The sequence below is a fragment of the Chiloscyllium plagiosum genome, unplaced genomic scaffold (genome assembly GCF_037043375.1).
Source record: "Chiloscyllium plagiosum isolate Xiang-an unplaced genomic scaffold, Cpla_swu_hap1 HiC_scaffold_48, whole genome shotgun sequence".
In the NCBI taxonomy this organism is placed as follows: Eukaryota; Metazoa; Chordata; class Chondrichthyes; order Orectolobiformes; family Hemiscylliidae; genus Chiloscyllium; species Chiloscyllium plagiosum.
In genome coordinates this window covers 9642615-9661916 of record NW_028270186.1, presented here as the reverse complement: position 1 = coordinate 9661916, position 19302 = coordinate 9642615, and the positions used below count along the sequence as shown (strand labels likewise).

General features: G+C 41.7%; 1 protein-coding gene across 4 annotated transcripts in view; it reads right to left on the bottom strand.

The window, feature by feature from the left end:
• Nucleotides 1-19302, bottom strand: part of LOC122543076 (transcription factor COE2) — a 267093-nt gene that overhangs the window by 79209 nt on the left and 168582 nt on the right. For all 4 annotated transcript variants that reach the window (XM_043681302.2, XM_043681301.2, XM_043681304.2 and 1 more), the window contains one exon: nt 15803-15884. In XM_043681302.2, the coding sequence (XP_043537237.1) occupies nt 15803-15884 (82 nt within the window). The remainder of the gene's footprint in view (nt 1-15802; nt 15885-19302) is intronic.

Sequence of the window (19302 nt, the reverse complement as noted above, 5' to 3'; positions counted from 1 at the left end):
AAACAAGTGTTTTGCGTGAGTATTTACTTTAGAGAAGGAAGTGGAAGCGAGAGAACTTGGGGAAATAAATAGTGACGTCTTGAAAACAAATAGCAATATCTTGCAAACAGGACTCCTGGATGGTATTTTGCTCCTGGGTGCCAGGGTCAGGGATGCCTCAGATCGAATCTGCAGGATTCGTAAGGGGGAGGGAAAACAGCCAGAAGGTGTGGTATACATCAGTACCAATGACATAGCAAAGTAAAGGGATGAGGACCTGAAAAGAGAATATAGGGAGTTAGATTGGAAGCTGAAAGGCTGGACAAACAGAGTCGTAATCTCAGGATTGCTACCGGTGCCACAGGCTAGTAAGGCTAGGAATAGAGAGCGAGTGCAGATGAACACGCGGCTGCAGGGCTGGTGTCGGAGGGAGAGATTCAGATAGTGGATCATTGGGATAACTTCTGTGGAAGATGGGACCTGTACAAGAATGACAGGTTGCACCCAAACTGGAGGGGCACCAATATCCTAGGCGGGAAGTTTGCTGGAGCTCCCCAGGAAGGTTTAAAGAGTTTGGCAGGGGATGGGAATGAGAGCTATGGATCTGAGGATGGAGTAGCAAGTGAACAGACAGATATGGCATGCAGAGAATCTGTGACAAGGGATAGGCACTTGATAGGGCCACAGTGCAGTCAGTGTGATGCGTTGAAGTGTGTTCATTTTAAGCAAGAAACATCAGGGATAAGGGAATGGATCAGTACTTGGAATTATGATGTTTTGGCCATTATGGAGACTTGAACATCACAGGAGCAAGAATAGTTGTTAGATATACTGGGGTTTAGATGTTTCAAAAGGAATAGGGATGGCGGTAAAAGAGGTGGGGGAGTGGCATTGTTAATCAGGGATTGCACCATCGCTACAGAAAGGAAGGTCGGCGAGGAGGGTTTGTCGACTGAGTTAGTATGTTGGAAGTCAGAAACAGGAAAGGAGCAGTCACTTTATTGGGGGTTTTCTATGGACCCCCCAGTAGCATTAGAGACACAGAGGAGCAAATTGGGAGGCAGATTTTGGCAAGGTGCAGAAGAAACAGGGTTGCTACCGTGGGTGACTTTAATTTCCCTAATATTGATTGGAACCTCCTTAGTTCAAACAGTTTGGATGAAGCAGTTTTGTCAGGTGTGTCCAGGAAGGGTTCCTGACTCAATGTGTTGATAGACCGACTCTGGGGGAGGCCATTTTGATTTTGGTGCTTGGCAACGAACCAAGACAGGTGTTAGACCTCTCGATGGGAGAGCATTTCGGTGATAGTGATCACAACTCCCTGACCTTTACTATACTCATGGAGAGAGGTAGGAAAATTATTTAACTGGGGGAGTGGGAATTACAATGCTATTAGGCAGGAACTGTGGAGCATAAATTAACAACAGATATTCCCAGGGAAATGCATGACAGAAATGTGGAGATTGTTGAGGGAGCATTTGCTGATTATGCTGGATAGGTTTGTCCCACTGCGGCAAGGAAAGGATGGTAGAGTGAAGGAACCTTGGATGACAAGGGATGTGGAACATCTAGTCAAGAGGAAGAAGGAAGCTTACTTAAGAATGAGGAGACAAGGATCAGATAGGGCTCTAGAGGGTTACAAGGTAGCCAGGAAGGAATTGAAGAATGGACTGAGGAGAGCTAGAATTGGGCATTGAAAAGTTTTAGCAGGAAGGATAAAGGAAAGTTCTAAGGTATTCTATACTTCGGTGAGGAACAAAAGGATGGCCAGAGTGAGGGTTGGGCTTTCAGAGATAGTGGAGGGAACTTGTGGCTGGAGTTGGAGGGGGTAGGGGAGGTCCTTAATGAATACTTTGCTTCAGTATTCACTGTTGAGAGGAACTTTGACATTTGTGAGGACAGCGTGAAACAGGCTGATATGCTCGAACAGGTTGATGTTAAGAAGGAGGATGTGCCGAAAACTTTGAAAAACATAAGGATAAATTAGTCCCCTGGACCAGACGGGATATAACCTAGGTTTCTATAGGAAGCGAGGGAAGAGATTGCTATGCCTTTGGCGATGATCTTTGCGTCCTCACTGTAGTAGTACCAGATGATTGGAGGGTGGCAAATGTTATTCCCTTGTTCAAGAAAGGGAATAGGGATAATTCTGGATATTACAGACCAGTCGGTCTTATGTCTGTGGTGGGCAAATGATGGAGAGGATTCTGAGAGACAACTTCTTTGCCTTGGAAAACCTTAGTTTGATTAGAGATAGTCAACATGGCTTTGTGAGGGGTAGGTCATGCCTCACAAGCCTTATTGAAATCTTTGAAGATGTGATAAAACACATTGATGAAAGTAGAGCAGTAGGTGTAGTGGACATGGATTTTGGCAAGGCATTTGATAAGGTTCCCCATGGTAGGCTCGTTCATAAAGTAAGGAGGCATGTGAAAAAAGGAAATTTGGCTGTCTGATACAGAATTGGCTGGACCACAGAAGACAGAGGGTGGTAGTATAGGGAAAGTATTCAGCCTGGAGCTCGGTGACCAGTAATCTTCTGCAGGGATCTGTTCTGGGACCTCTGCTGTTTGTGATTTTTGTAAATGACTTGGATGAGGAAGTGGAAGGGTGGATTAGTAAGTTTGCTGATGACACGAAGTTTGATGGAGTGGAGGGTTGTTGTAGGTTGCAAGGGGATATTAACAGGATACAGAAGTGAGCTGATAAGGAGCAGATGGAGTTCAACCTGAAACGTGTGAAATGATTCATGTTGAAAAGTAAAATTTGAATGCAGACTACAGGGTTAAAGGCAGGATTCTTGGCAGTGTGGAGGAACAGAGGGATCTTGGGATCTGTGTCCATAGATCCCTCAAAGTTGATAGGATTGCTAAAAAGGCATATGTGTGTTGGCTTTCATTAGCTGGGGGATTGAGTTTAAGAGCCCCAAGGTTTTGCTGCAGTCTATAGAGCCCTTGTTAGACCACACTTGGAATATTGCGTTCAGTTCTGGTCACCTCATTATATGAAGGATGTGGAAGCTCTAGAGAGGGTGCAGAGGAGATTTACCAAGATGCTGCCTGGACCGGAGGGCATGTCTTGTGAGGAAAGGTTGAACGAGCGAAGGCTTTTCTCATTGGAGCAAAGAAGGTTAAGAGGTGACTTGATAGAGGTGTATAAGATGTTGAGAGGCACGGAAGGAGTGAATAGTCAGAGACTTTTTCCCAGGGCAGAAATGGTTATCACAAGGAGGCATAATTTTAAAGTGATTGGAAGAAGGTTTAGGGGAAATGTCAAAGGTAGGTTCTTTACACAGAAAGTGATGGGTGCATGGAGTGCACTGCCAGCAGTGGCAGGAGAGTCAGATACGTTAGGGATATTTAAGTGACTTTTGGATAGGCACATGGATGATAGTAAAATTAGGGGTATGTAGGTTAGTTTGATCTTTGAGTCAGATAAAAGGTTGGCACAACATCATGGATTGAAGTGCCCTTACTGTGCTGTAGTGTTCTATGTTCTATTACAGAAATGGGAGGTACTGGAGGTCTTAAAACATATAAAGATAGATAAATCCCTGGGACCTGATCAGGTGTTTCCCAGAACTTTATGGGAAGCTAGGGAAGAGATTTCTGGGACTCTTGGTGAGATATGTGTGTCATCAATTGCCATGGATGTGGTACTGGAAGACTTGCGGCCTTCCTTAATGTGGTCTGTAAGGAAAAGCCAGGAAACTATAGACTGGTCAGGCTTATGTTCAGTGGTGGGTAAGTTGTTGGAATGGTTTCCAAGGGACAGGATTTACATGCATTTGGAAAGGCAATTTAGGGTTAGCATGGTGTTGTGTGTGAAATTCTGTTTCACTAACTTGATTGAGTTTTTTTGAAGAGGTGACAAAGAAGATTGATGAAGGCAGAGTGGTGGACATTGTCTGTTCGGACTTCAGTGAAGTGTTCAAAAAGATACTGCTTAGTAGGCTGTTTAGTAAAGTTAGATCACATGGGATCCAGGGGAGCTAGCCAAATGGATAGAAAATTGCCTTGAAGCTCGGAGAAAGAAGGCGGCAGTGAAGGGATGTTTTTCAGACTGGAGTCCTGTGACCAGTGGAGTGCCACAAGGATCGATGCTGGGTCAACTTCTTTTTGTCATTTATATCAATGATTTGGATGTGAATGTAGGAGGTATGGTTAGTAAGTTTGCAGATGATAACAAAATAGGGAGTGCAGTGGACAATGAAGAAGATTATCTCAGAGTACAATGAGATCTTTACCAATTGGCTGAGGAGTGGCAGATAGAGATTAATTTAGGTGTGTGCTGTTGCATTTTGGTAAGGCAAACCAGGGCAGGACTTATGCAGTAAATGGAGTATTTTGCTGAACAGAGACCTAGGGGTGCAGGTGTATAATTCCTTGTTAGTGGAGTTACAGGTAGATAGGGTAGTGAAGAATGTGTTTGACCCACTTGCCTTCATTCATCGTAATGTTGACTAGAGGAGTTGGGATGTCTTGTAACAGCTGTACAGGACATTGGTGAGGCCGCTTTTGGAAAACTGCTTAAATTCCAGGTTGCCCTTCTATAGGAAGGATGTTGTTAAAATTCTGGTCTCCTTCCTTTCGGAAGAATGTTCTGAAACTTGAAAGGGTTCAGAAAAGATTTACAAGGATGTTTCCAGGGTGGAGGATTTGAGCCACAGGGAGAGGTTAAATAGGCTGGGGCTGTTTTCCCTGAAGCGTCGAAGGTTGAGGGGTGACCTCATAGAGGTTTATAAAATTATAAGGGGCATGGGCTTGGGCATCCTTCCTATTCTCCTCTGCATTGAGGAGACAGGACACCAACTTACGGGACATTTCAGGGAACATCTCTGGGACACACTCACCAAACAACCCCACTGCCCTGCGGCCAAACACTTCAACTCCCCCTCCCACTCTACCAAGGACATGAAAGGCCTTGGCCTTCTCCACCGCCAAACTCTACCCATCCAACGTCTGGAGGAAGAATGCCTCATCTTCTGCCTTGGGATCCTCCAATCACACAGGATCAATGTTGATTTCTCCAGGTTCATCATTTCCCTGCCCCCACCTTATCCCAGATCCAACCCTCTAACTCAGCACTGTCCTCTCGAACTGTCCAACCTGTCCATTTCCCTTCCCACCTTTTCCGCTCCACCCTTCTCTCTGACCTATCATCATCACCCCCCACCTTCATCTACCTACCACATTTCCAACTACCTTCCCCTCAGTCCCACCCCCTCCCATTTATCTCTCAACCCCCTTGGGCACCTCCCTCATTCCTGATGAAGAGCTTATACTCGAAATATCAACTCTCCTGCTCCTCAGATGCTGCCTGACAAGCTGTGCTTTTCCAGCACCACACTTTTCGACTTCTCCACGGATGTGGCCAAACTTGCTGAGCATTTTTCTGCACTTTCTGTTTGTATTCCAAGTTAGGATCCTTCCCTTAACTAAACCAAAAACAGAATGAGCTCCTTTTTCATTTTGCTGCTATTTATGACTCTTGCTTTGTGCAAGTGCTTCGCCCATTTTTCTCCAGAACAGTCCCTTAAGTTTTAAAGAATTTGAAGTTTTTTAAAATATTTCTGGAAGATGTACAGGACAGTGTATTTGCAGATTTTCTCATTTCCTGTGCGGGCATCTGAAAATACTTGAAAAAGTGGTTGCAATTATAAACTTTCTGGAATTCATCCCTGATTGAACAGCTTGTTGTGAACACAGGTTATGAAAATGTTAGAAATTAGTATTATTCTGGAACGTGTTAAGATACAAAAATGGTTCATACAATGTTAACAATGTTAAATAAAAGTTAAACTCGTTAGTCATTGGGTTGAAACCTTTTACAGTCAAAGGGAAAGGCTACATCTTTCTGGGACATAATATGCAGGCCTGACACTGTTTGTAAATTGTGGATTCAATTACAGCTGCCAAAGCTTTGCAATATTTTAAATGCCTATCCTGAAAGAGAAAGGTCCCTTGTCTTAGATATTAGTTGATGATGAAGAACAGGAGATAGGTAAGAGAGTGGAGCTGGAATGAGAAAGTAAAACAATGCACTGAACAAAATCAGACTGTTGTAAAAGTCCATTAGACTAATTCCAGTCCAAAAGATGTCATGCATCACTCGAAAACTCCACAAAATTCAATTGGTTTCTTCACTAACTTTTTATCCACTCCCCTGTTGAATCTGCCAATATGTTAAGTTTGTCTCCTTGAAGTCAGTTTCATACATTCACCACTCCTATATAAAATAATTAAGTCTAACCTATACATTGACCTTCCCTTATGAACAAGAGACTGTGCCTATTTTGTGTTAAATGTTATTGGAGTTAATATCAATAAGAGAAATTATATGAGATGCAAATAAGTAAGACAGGATGGAGGGAGAAAGGGAATATTTCTGATGAAAATGATTGGGTAGAATGAAATAAACCATTTGACCCCTCCCTGAAACAGAATCTGTATCAATAAAGTACTTGGCTGGATGTATCAGTAATCAAGTAAAGGAGATGTACAGCATGGAAACAGACCCTTCAGTCCAACTCATCCATGCTGACCAGATATCCTGAAGTAATACAGTCCCATTTGCCAGCATTTGGCCCAAACCCCTGTGAACTTTTCCTATTTATGTAGCCGTCCAGATGCCTTTTGAATGTTGTAATTGTACCAGCCACCTCCACCTCCTCTGGCAGCTCTTTCCATACATGCACCACCCTCTGTGTGAAAAAGTTGCCCCTTGGGTCCCTTTTATATCCTTTCCCTCTCACCTTAAACCTCTAGTTTTAGACTCCCCACCCTGGTGTAAACTTGGCTATTCACCCTATCCATGCCCCTCATAATTTTAAAAGCCTCTATGAGGTCAGACCTCAGCCTGCGACACTCCAGGGAGAATAGCCCCAACTATTCAGCCTCTCCATATAGCTCAAGCCCTCCAACCCTGGCAACAGCCTTTTAAATCTTATCTGAACCCTTTCAAGTTTCACAACATCTTTCCCATGCCAGGGAGACCAGAATTGAATGAAGTATTCCAAAAGTGGCCTAACCAATGTGTACAGCTGCAACATGACCGACCAACTCCTTCATTCAAAGCACTGACCGACAAAGGCAAGTGTATCAACGTCTTCTTCACTATCCTGTTCACTTGTGACTCCACTTTCAAGGAACTATGAACCTGCACCCCAAGATCTCTTTCTTCAGCAAACCTTACCATTAAGTGTATAAGAACTGCCCTGATTTGCCGTACCAAAATGCAGCACCTCGCGTTTATCTAAATTAAAGTACATCTGCCACTCCTTGGCCCATTTGCCCATCTGATCAACATCCTATTGTAGTCTGAAGTAACTGTGTGTGTGTGTGTGTGTGTGTGTGGTTTGGCGGGGGGTGATGAAGTCAGTTTCGATTGGTGTTTACTGTGGAAAAGGACGTGGAAGATATAGAATTTAGGGAAATAGATGGTGACATCTTGAAAAAAGGAGGAAGTGCTGGATGTCTTGAAACGCATAGAGGTGGATAAATCTGGTGAGGTGCCGGAAGACAGGATGTTGGCTAACGTGGTGCTGCTTTTTAAGAAAGGTGGTAAGGGCAAGCCAGGGAACTATAGACTGGTGAGCCTGACATTGGTGGTGGGCAAGTGTTTGGAGGGAATCCTGAGGGACAGGATGTACATGTATTTGGAAAGGCAAGAACTGATTAGGAATAGTCAGCATGGCTTTGTGTGAGTGAAATCATGTCTCACAAACTTGATTGAGTTTTTTGAAGAAGTAACAAAGAGGATTGATGAGGGCAGAGCAGTAGACGTGATCTATATGGACTTCAGTAAGGCATTCGAGAAGGTTCCCCATGGGAGACTGGTTAGCAAGGTTAGATCTCACGGAATACAGGGAGAACTAGCCATTTAGATACAGAACTGGCTCAAAGGTAGAAGTCAATAGGGCAGTAGTGGAGGGTTGTTTTTCAGACTGGAGGCCTGTGACCAGTGGAGTGCCACAAGGATCGGTGTTGGGTCCACTACTTTTCGTCATTTATATAAATGATTTGGATGTGAGCATAAGAGGTATGGTTAGTAAGTTTGCAGATGACACCAAAATTGGAGGTGTAGTGGACAGCGAAGAGGGTTACCTTGGATTACAATTGGATCTTGATCAGATGGGCCAATGGGCTGAGAAGTGGCAGATGAGGTTTAATTTAGATAAATACGAGGTGCTGCATTTTGGGAAAGCAAATCTGAGCAGGACTTATACACTTAATGGTAAGATCCTAGGAAGTGTTGCTGAACAAAGAGACCTTGTGGTGCAGGTTCATAGCTCCTTGAAAGTTGAGTCGCAGGTAGATAGGGTAGTGAAGAAGGTGTTTGGTATGCTTTCTTTTATTGGTCAGTGTATTGAGTATAGGAGTTGGGAGGTCATGTTGCGGCTGCACAGGACATTGGTTAGGCCACTGTTGGAATATTGGGTGCAATTCTGGTCTCCTTCCTATCGGAAGGATGTTATGAAACTTGAAAGGGTTCAGAAAAGATTTACAAGGATGTTGCCAGGGTTGGAGGAGTGGAGCTATAGGGAGAGGTTGAATAGGTTAGGGCTATTTTCTCTGGAGCATTGGAGGCTGGGGGGTGACCTTATAAAGGTTTACAAAATCATGAGGGGCATGAATAGGGTAAATAGACAAGGTCTTTTCTCTGTGGTGAGGGAGTCCAGAACTAGAGGGCATAGGTTTAGGGTGAGAGGGGAAAGATATAAAAGAGACCTAAGGGGCAACGTTTTCATGCAGAGATGTGGAATAAGCTGCCAGAGGAAGTGGTGGAGGCTAGTACAATTGCAACATTTAAAAGGCATTTAGATGGGTATATGAATAGGAAGGGTTTGGAGGAATATGGGCCGGGTGCTGGCAGGTGGGACTAGATTGGGTTGGGATATCTGGTCGGCATGAACAAGTTGGACCAAAGTGTCCGTTTCCATGCTGTACATCTTTATGACTGAGTTTAACACTGCATTTCTGCTCAGATTATGCCTGTCCTTCAAATATATGACTGCAATATCACTGAGAGAGCTCAGTGTGCTGTCCCTGTCCTGGGAGTGTTTGATATATTAGATTTTTAACTGTATTTAGTATTTCGTGAAAAAAATATGAATATAAATTTTTCACTGCTTAAAGAATGCATGATTTCAAATGACTGCTGCAGCCCTTTACATTGTTAGAGGAATGGCAACAATCCAGGTACCCCTCCTGTGTGAGATCTCAGCTATCTGAGAACTTGCATTGAATATGTCAATGAATCATGAGCTCTGGCAAGAATGGTTCCAGAGCGCGTAGATTTTGGTGCATGACACAAATGTTCCTATCATCAATCACTGGAACTGAAAACTGCAATCTGATATCTCATATCTAATATGTACTAGAATTGTATACAAAAAACTCATTTATGATTTTACAATATTAAGTGCATGAGGGAAAATGAATTTGAGGTGAAAAAATGTCTAGAAATTCACTACAAAATGTGAGAAGACAGACTGCAAACCAATTTCAGAATTAAGATTCATGCAATGAAATGGAAAAAAATGCTTGAATGATTGACAAATGATGTGTCATTGATCGGGTGGTAATCAGGAGTGGAGTCATAAGAGCTATTTATTCAATGTGTGATCTCTGTCAGGACTACACACAGTTGATTAATTCACTTATTTTTGAAAAAGCACTTGAGTTTTTTCTGAGTTATGACTTTCTGATATTGGGTAAGTGCTCGGGTGGCATGTGGGGCAGGGTGAGTGACACCCTTGCACCAGTCTTACTCGCCAAATCTGCAGTAGCAATGCTTTGTAACAGATCACATACCTGCCTGCTTTCTTTGTCAACAGAGTGGTATCTGTCACATTGTGAGATGATCGACAGGAATAAATAATAAACTTCAAAATGGGATGAGTCAGTCTAAAATGCTCCGGTCAAGTCAATAAATCTAGTTTGTAGCAGTGTATCAATCCAGAATCAATCATGAGGCTATGCTGAGTTAGAAGCTCTCAAGCAGGGAAGCAGTAATCATATAGTGATCCAGATCAAAATGCCAGTCAGCCCATCATTCTTGTGATGAATCTTTAATTAAACAATCCAATGATTTTTGACCCTGCCTCTCTTTCCCCATTTTCCTGCAATTTTCTTACCGTCACCCAAATTCCAAAGTACTTTGAAAATTACAGTTGACGCTACTTCCACCAACTTTTTGGACTATCCGTTCCAGATCCCAGGAATTTGCCATGTGTTCAACCAGACCCTGGATGACCCTTCCCAACATGTTACAGGTTCAGACAGAATACCCCACACTGTTCAGTTTCCAGATGAAAAGTAATGAATGGATTGTATTTCTTTATTCACCCACCCTCTCTTGGTTACAAGAGGTTAATTTATAAAGGATCCCTTCCCTTGAGAATATTCCCAGATCAAATTAACTTTGCTTCAAAAAGGAGCCAATTTCGCTGGGCTTTTTTTCAAATCACCGAAGGAGTAAGTTTACTGTTATTTTGTTGCACTGGTTGCATTGATGTGTACAGTTGAAAACATGATTTTCAGGATTCTTGGTTTTGAGTGCTAATTGAAGTTCATTTATCCTGACTCCTTTTTTTAAACTGGTTTGCAGGACTTGGAATGAGACATTATTTTTCTTTCTATCCCAAAATGGCTGTTCTGAAACCATCACTTCCACACCAAGTATATGTGAAATCTAATTCCTGAGAAAGTATTGAGGTTACTGGACTTGTATTTTCTCAGAAATAGGAGACTTTAAATTCTCATAATAATTTGGTATATTTACAAAATTGAGCATGCAAGTTGCAGCAAATAACTCAAGTTGGGGCAGCACAGTGGCTCAGTGGTTAACACTGCTGCTTCACAGCGCCAGAGACGCAGGTTCGATTCCAGCTTTGGGTGACTGTCTGTGTGGAGTTTGCACATGCTCCCCAGATCTGCGTGGGTTTCCTCCAGGTGCTCTGGTTTCCTCCCATAGTCCAAAGGTATGCATGTAAGGTGAATTGACCATGCTAAATTGCTCATAGTGTTAGGAGCCTTAGTCAGAGGGAAATGGATCTGGGTGGGTTACTCTTCTGAGGGTTGGTGTGGACTTGTTGGGCCAAATGGTCTGTTTCCATACTGTAGAGAATCCAATCTAAATTGCCCATAGTGGTCAGGGCTGTGTAGGTTAGGTGCATTAGTCAGGGATAAATGTAGAGTAATAGGGTAGGAGAATAGGTCTGAGTGGGTTACTCTTCGGAGGATCGGTGTGGAATTGTTGGGCCAAAGGGCCTGTTTCCACACAGTAGGGATTCTGATTCAAATTAGACTCACTCTCGTACACAGAAGTTGAATGAAAGCGCACACAGACACTTGTGTTAAAGCAATTTTCTAACTCCTTTTTTAACATTCCCGGAAGGAAAACCACGTAAATGTCTGTGAGTGATTGTTCTCAGATCAGAAGCAAGCTTTGGACAGTCAGCCCACTTATTATCTCAATTTGCTGTCTTTCTGCCTGAGGTTTCCTCAATACCTTTAGGTGTGACAATCCATCAGTCTCACAAAGATGTTTTGCCAGCCAACCACTGAACTTATGTCTCCAGATTTGAGGGCTCAAAACACCCGCAGTATTTTGGGGTTCTGACCACTTATTGTAATGTATGAAATAAATCTTTTGTCATGCTGTTTCTGAAACTTTCACCAATCTCCTTAAAACAATGTTCTCAAACCCCTATCCATTCTGCAGCTCAAAACAGCTTCTCCTACTACTGTAATTAGCCTTAGAACCATCAGAAAAAGAAATGAGAACCAGCTATCATTCTGATCTTGATTGTGATTGGCAAATAAGGGTGAGAACAATTACAAGCTGATCTGAAATGTTCTTGACATTCTAAATTAAGGTTAACACTTGAGGAATAGCCAGTTGGATGAGACTACAAGAGGACAGCCCGTTTTTACAAAAAATGCATCCCATCCTTCAGGAGCAAAGGGGAGGGTTTAACAAATTAATTTCTTTCATCTGGCAAACTAAAGGCATCTGTGGAAGATCCATGTTTGAGATGTAACATAATCTGTGAAATGAGTGAATCAGTCTACTTAATCATTTAAACGAGGTTTCAGTAATGTGTTGTGATTGCAGCAGGGAGGGTTGAGCACTTTGGCCAGTGCCAGCACTCCTCCCTCTTGTCAGTTTCCTGGGTCAATGAAACTGACCCGAGCCATCTGGTATCTATCAGTCATCTCCTGACAGCTTCCTCTAACACCTCCCTCCATTTCCTGTTCCTTTTTCTTCTGCAATGCTTGACTTTCAAAACTGAGATCCGCTGCACTCAGATCCAGGGGGTTGCTTATAGTCCCATGCAAATCCCCAAAACACTGGGCATAAATCCTTCCAGCTACAAAAACCTCTTGTATCTTGGAAATGCAGTCAGGATTGGGATTTGATATTTTTTTTCCCATGATCTATATTTTGTGCTTATGTTCTAATCTGTTAAAAATGTCTCTGCCGAAACAAGAAAATTTTGATTAAAAGCAAACGTTGTGATGGTTTTGGCATCTGTGTTGACTGTTTACCTCCAGTTGGTAATTGTGATATTTTCTTCAATGACCATTCTTGGTCCATTTTGGTGTTTGCCACCTCTACCAATACGTAATACTGGGTATGGGCACCACCAATCCTCCTCTATCTTGAACCTATCTAGTGGTTAATGGCCGTGGATGCACCACTGTGGAATATCTACTGAAAAGGAAGCCTTCTTAGACAGTAAGATTTATTGCAATTATTTTTAATCAATCTGTTCAGACATATTATGACACACCTTATGTGGGACTGAACCTGGACTTTCTGGCCCAGAGAAACGGACATTGTTACAAGACCCAAAAGGTTTGATTACCTGATAGTAAGAAGATTAGCGACATTTGGTCAGGCATAATTATGAGGTCATTGAGGAGCTGGTGCAGCTTCATCTGCTCCCTTCAAAACCTTGAGTAAAACTCCTTGTCTGCACCCACAGATTGAATCACATCAGTCAAATGGGAAAGTCAGTACCACATCCATAATTAACCCCTTCAGCAATCATCTTTTACCACAATGATGAGATATTTTCCAGTCCATTTGATATTGCCATGCTTGCCTTATTGTATTATTGAGTCCCTTTTTAAATTTATGATCCTTAAGATGAGGAATATTAATACTGGAATAAAGTGCTTTCTGTATCAAGCTTTGAACATCATGATTTTGTATTCCTCAATAAAATTCATCTAAAAAAGTACAAATCTCACCACGTTGTCCTGTCAAATATTCTCAGTCATCTGAAAACAAGGTTTAAATGCAAAGTTGAACCCCCAATGCAATGCCAATCAATATTTTGTATTCTGGTGAATACAAATCGTTAGGAACAGAGCACTTAGCAGCAGTAATAGACCATTTGGCCCTTTGAGTCTGGTCCACCATTTAATAAGATCATGTCTGATCTAATTGTGGTCTCAACTTTGCTTTCCTGAGTGCCTCTCATCCCATTATTCCCATGTCCATCAAAAATCTATTGAATGCTACCTTGATAAAATTCGTCCTCCAGAGCTGTCTGGGAAAGAGAATTCCAAATATTAATAGCCTTGTAAAGGAGGCAAAAAAGCCTGTGCTACTCCTTAAAACCAAGGCCTCATATTTTTCAACTGTGTCTCTGAGGACATGACACTCCTCTGCAAGATTAAGTATCTTCCCAATATCCATAATATCAAATCTGCTCATGATGTTCTATGTTTTCATAATATCACTTTTCTTTCTTCTAAAATGCAATAGTCGAGGCCCAACCTGTTGAAATTTTCCTGAGCACATAAGCCCCTCATCCCAGGAGTGAGTCAGGTGAACTGCTTTGAATGCACTTTTACCTTTCCTTCAAACAAGAAGAAATGAACTGCAGACAGTACTTTAGATAAGATCTCAGCAAAGTCCCAGACAGATGCAGCAAAACATTCTAATCACTTGCTGTTTCTGCCTGCTAACATGTTTTTCGATTCATGCGCACTGCCTCTGTACCACTGAATTCTGAAATCTCATTCAATTTGAATAAACTATTGCTCTTCTATTCGTCCTGTTAAAGTGAACAAGTTCACCTTCTCCCACATTCTCCCTTACTTGCCATTTTTTAGCTTATGTATTCCCCTTTGCAAATTCTCTACCTCATCCTGACAATTTACTTTCCAAGCACCTTGGTTTCATCAGAATATTTAGCTATCATATCTTCAGCCCTGTCATCCAAATGATTGATTGACAGTATAAATAGTTGTGGACCCAGCACCGATCCCTTTGACACAACACTTGCACTTACCAACCCTCCCACTTGCTTCCTGTTAGCATGCACAGTAAAGTTTGCTCCAGGCTGTTCCATCCTATACTCCCAACTAAGTGACAGCATGGTTTAAGTGAAGAGTTAGGCTCCTTCTGCCTTCGCATCGAGCATTTAGTGTTAGATGCAGTCAAGCTCCTTTTACTTTGCCCCATCAAATACTTCAGGGTCAGTTGCAACATGGTGAGATACAACAAAAAAGCTCCAATTACAATATTCCAGCAGTGCATCTCTATCAATGTCATTAAAACATTCACACAACATCAGGTTATAGTCAAACAGGTTTATTTGGATGTACTAGCTTTCGGAGTGCTGCTCCTTCATCAGGACGCTGTGGAGCAGGATCATAAAACACAGAATTTATACGAAAAGATCACTGTGATCGTTTGTTATAAATTCTGTATCTTATGATTCTGCTCCACAGCGACCTGATGAAGGAGCAGCACTCCGAAAGCTAGTACTTCCAAATAAACCTGTTGGACTATAACTTGGTGTTGTGTGATCTTTAACTTTGTCCAATCCTGTCCTACACTGGCACCCCCACATCATTAAAACATTCGCACTGGACCAAAATAACAATTTCTCCTCTGACCTCTGTGGGTGAGATTCAATATTATGAGTTAGTTTTGAAATCAGATCCAGAGATCACATTCTAATGATATGGAGTAGGCCATTTAGGAGTGGTGAGCCTGTGGAATTCTCTGCCAAGGGAAGTAGTTGACGCCAAAACATTGACTGTTTGCAACAAAGAGTTACATATAGTTCTGAGGGTGAAAGGGATCAAAGGGTATGGGGAGAAAGCAGGAACAGGGGACTGAATAACAGGATGAGGCATGGTCATATTGAATGGAGAAGCAGGTTTGAAGGGCTGAATGGCCTATTGTTGCTACTGTTTTCTATGTTTCTAGCTATGAACTGTAGATCAGGTCATTATATCAGGCAGTAAATTAAGATTCTCAGAGCTAATTTTATTTAAGATCCTCAATGGAGACAGAATGTATCCTAAGACTCTGAGAAGCAAGAGGCAAAAGGACCGTCTGATCCATCCCACCTCACTTGCTCCCCACAGGTAATTTTATCTGAAACTTCTCAGTGTCAGCTGTGAATATTCAAAATTATTTCTGGTTATTTCTAATTATTTTACATTTCCTTTCATGAGTTACTGAGCTCACTCATTAGGAGCCGATTGGTATCAGTGCCCCCTTTTGGGCAGAGTGACCCCATCTCAGCCAGGACACTTGTCGCAAACGTAGCAATTCGTATCATTTTATTGGGATCGGGAACAAGAAGAGCAGTCAGGCTTCTCAGTTTAGAAGGAGGTTATTATTTATCGGGGTTCCACAAGATATCTGTGGTGAGCGTCATTGCCCACAGTTTGTTCAGAAATGTAAAGGAGCTCACCAGCATGATGCTGTCCCTTTCCAGAGGAATCTTCAGCCTCACTTATTCCCTTGGTGAAATACTCAAGGATGGGTGTGGAATTTTGAACAGTACCTGGAATCGGCGCATGTCTCGTGGGTTTCCGGCTGTTTTCAAACAATTCTGATTGCACTTGAGGAAGAACTTTAAGAAGAATCTGAAAACAAAACAAAAATCCCTTGTCAATGTAACACTCTAAAGCACAACATAATGTAGTAAAATCCACTTGCTGTCAGTATTATGTCAAGAAAACTTCTCTTGCTGCTCATATGAAGTAAAACAAGTTTAATTGGCAGCCCATTGCAAAGGATGGAATTAGACAGGATATGAGAGCAGACCAAAAAAAGAACAAATAGAAGCAGAGAGGAGACTGGCAGAAGTGCAGAAAGAAATCACATTATGTACAGTGACGGATAAAGAAGCAAGCAAGTGAAGTGAGGTCCTTGTGATGAAATAGAAAGAGGGATCAGGTGGAGCTGAATGAGAGGTAGACAGTCATTGAGGTAGTTATGTTCCTGGTCTTTTGTTACAAAGCAGTACAAACCTCAATATATTAGGAGAACAGGTTTACTTTAACCCAAGACATTTTTCTCATTCATTTCCCTCTATTGTGCCATCAACTGATCCTTTGGTTTTCTTAATTTGGACACCCCATATCAATTCGTTCTTCAGGTTAAGTTTAAGGGGAAATTTCTGTCCTCAGTCAGCATCACTGGCTGGCTACTTTTCCCATGGAGAACTCTTCTAAAGAGTTTGTACAGGCATGATGGGCTTTATGGACTCCTTTTGTGCTGTGCCATTCCAAGATTCTCTTGGGGCCACAGGGTAATTGTATCCGTAGAATGCAGCTTCTGTTGAGAGTAGGGTTCAAATGTGGATCATCATTTAAGATTTTAGTGAAGACCTGCAACTTCATGGATCATCATATTTGTGACAACTTGTATGTATAAGACTGTAAAACCTCCAAAGCACTTTGTAAGAACATTCGCAAATAAAATATGGCCCCAAGCCATCAAAGGTGATATTAATGCCATTACCAAAATCTTAACATATCAGGAAAGTTTTAAGATGTTGCTTAAGAGAGCAACTTTCAGGAGGGGAATTCTCAAGCTGACAACTTAAACAGCTTAAGGCACTGCCAGCAATGATGACATTATTCAAGTGCAAGAGCTCAAACTAGAGAAGCACAGAAATCTTGAATGGCTGGATAAAGCTGTTGACATAGCAGAGTCTTTAAATCAAGAATGTGGTTTCAAAATTTAAGTTTTATTGATATATTGACACACAGATGTGTTTTTAAAAAGCATTATGGAATTGATCCATTAGGTCAGTACAGACCAAACAGTTAATCTTGAACCATCCTGATCTATATGCTTCAGTTTTGGCTTCAACATTGTCAACTCACAATCTGAAGAATATTGTCAGTTGGAATTCTTACAAACCAACAAGCAATATGGTGATGTAAAATGAAAGAGGCCAGTCCTTGCTTTAAAGGTTTGAATCCATCCCTATAGCATGTGTATTTTATCATCTTGAGCACAGCATAATTTAGTGCCTATCGGAATGAAGCAACACTTAACCAATAATCAGTCCAAGAATTTCTTGATTCATATCCAACAGTCAGCCCCAAATAATGACTTTGAATTGATATTACAAGAAAAACATTCTGTTTTCTCATGTTCTCATTCCTTCAGATATTTCAATAGTCATTTTCTGATATGGTTGCTGCCTGCACAATCTGCAGTTTTATTTCATTTGTTCTTCATGCTTGGGAAGAAATATTTCCTACTTCAGGAATTAAAATTCAACATCAAACAGTGCAAGGACCTGGACAGCATGAGTTAGAGAATAAAGCTCCTCCCTGCAGTTTCTCATGAAACATTCTGATGGCAGGTCCACCACTGGGGTTAGGTACTAAAAAAGCTTTTCCTGAACTGTCCCAACATACAACGCCATAGCTGGTACTGGTATGATATGTCGCAAAGGTCCCTTGATACCATCCCATTGCATACCCCCAGTGCAGTTCCAGTGTGGGTGAGAACCAGAGTAAAGTTAACTCTCCACAATCTGTGTTAAAGACTATGGAGTACACTTGGTACAGAGTGAAGCTTGCTATATACTGTCCAATCAAACATTCCCAATCCACGACCAGCAGAAGGTTTGATCCAGAATAAGTCCCCTCTACGTTGTTGCATCAGGCTCTTTCAGGATTGGGACAGCACTGTTTAGACATTAGTTAGACTTCTGATGGACTAACTTAGCAAGCACACTCAACTATGATATGGGTGCATATTGGAATAACTTTGGTCTGCACCACTTACTCAAACATGCACACATCAGTTTCATGGTAGGTTGGATGCAAAGTGTCGATACTTCCACTCTCCAAACAGCACACTAAGGAATAGCAGTATTATTACATGAGAGTAACATTTTTCAATTTCGCAGAGAAGACTTCCTGTGTTTTCACAGCTGGAACTGCCAAAGATCCCAATCTATTCATTGTAATATTCCTACAGTTTGTGTTCAACCAAATTTCATTTGGAATGAATTTTAGTGTTCTGTGAAGGAACTTCATTTGAGAATCAAGATATAAATTTATCCTCTACTATAGGTTTAGGTAGCTATCTAACAAGTCATATTACTGTGAAAGAGCGACCAAGGAAAACTGTAGAGTGCCCCTGATTATCTTCCATGCTTCCGAATCAAATCATGAAAGAAAGATAGAGGGCAAAGTCAGTCTTAGCGAAATTCCATAATGCAGTCGTAACTGCAAATGCTTCTGCATGTGAGTTATGTTTAAAGCTATGCTGGAAGGACAGGCATTAATGCCATTTGCTTGATTAAGTTTTGAATAGTGAACTAGCCCAAGCATTGGGTCGCTACTGTTCATTAAAGAAATGTAAACTTTTAATCAACCTTCTCAGACATGTAGTTATAGACTCATACAGGATGGAAAACGGATCCTTTGGTCCAATCAGTCTATGCTGAACATAATCCCAAACTAAACTGGTCCTACCTGCCTGTCCTGGCCAGTATCCTCCAAACCTTTCCTGTTCATGTACTTATCTAATGTCAAAACTGCACCCTTCTACTGAATGTTCATTCCCCATGTGAACTGTGTGAAAATTTGCCCCTCGTGTCTTTTTTAAATCTTTCTCCTTTCACCTTAAAAAACATGTCCCCTAGTCTTGAAATCCCCCAGCCTAGGAGAAAGACACCTCCCATTAACCCTCCCTCTACCCCTCATGATTTTATAAACCTCTACAAGGATACCTGTCAACCTCCTACAGTCCAGTGAAAAATGGGTCCCTGCCTATCCAGCATTTCTTTATAACTCAAACCATCTATACATGGCAACATCCTGGTAAACACCTCTGAAACCTCTCTAGCTTAATAATTATCCATCCTTCCTTTATCTGGGCAACCAGAACTGGACACATATTCCAGAAGAGGTCACACCAATGTCCTGTACAACCTGAACATGACTTCCCAACTCCTATGCTCAAACTACTGAGTCAGGAAAGCAAGTGTGCTAAATTCCTTTTTAACCATCCTGTCCATATGTAATGCAAACT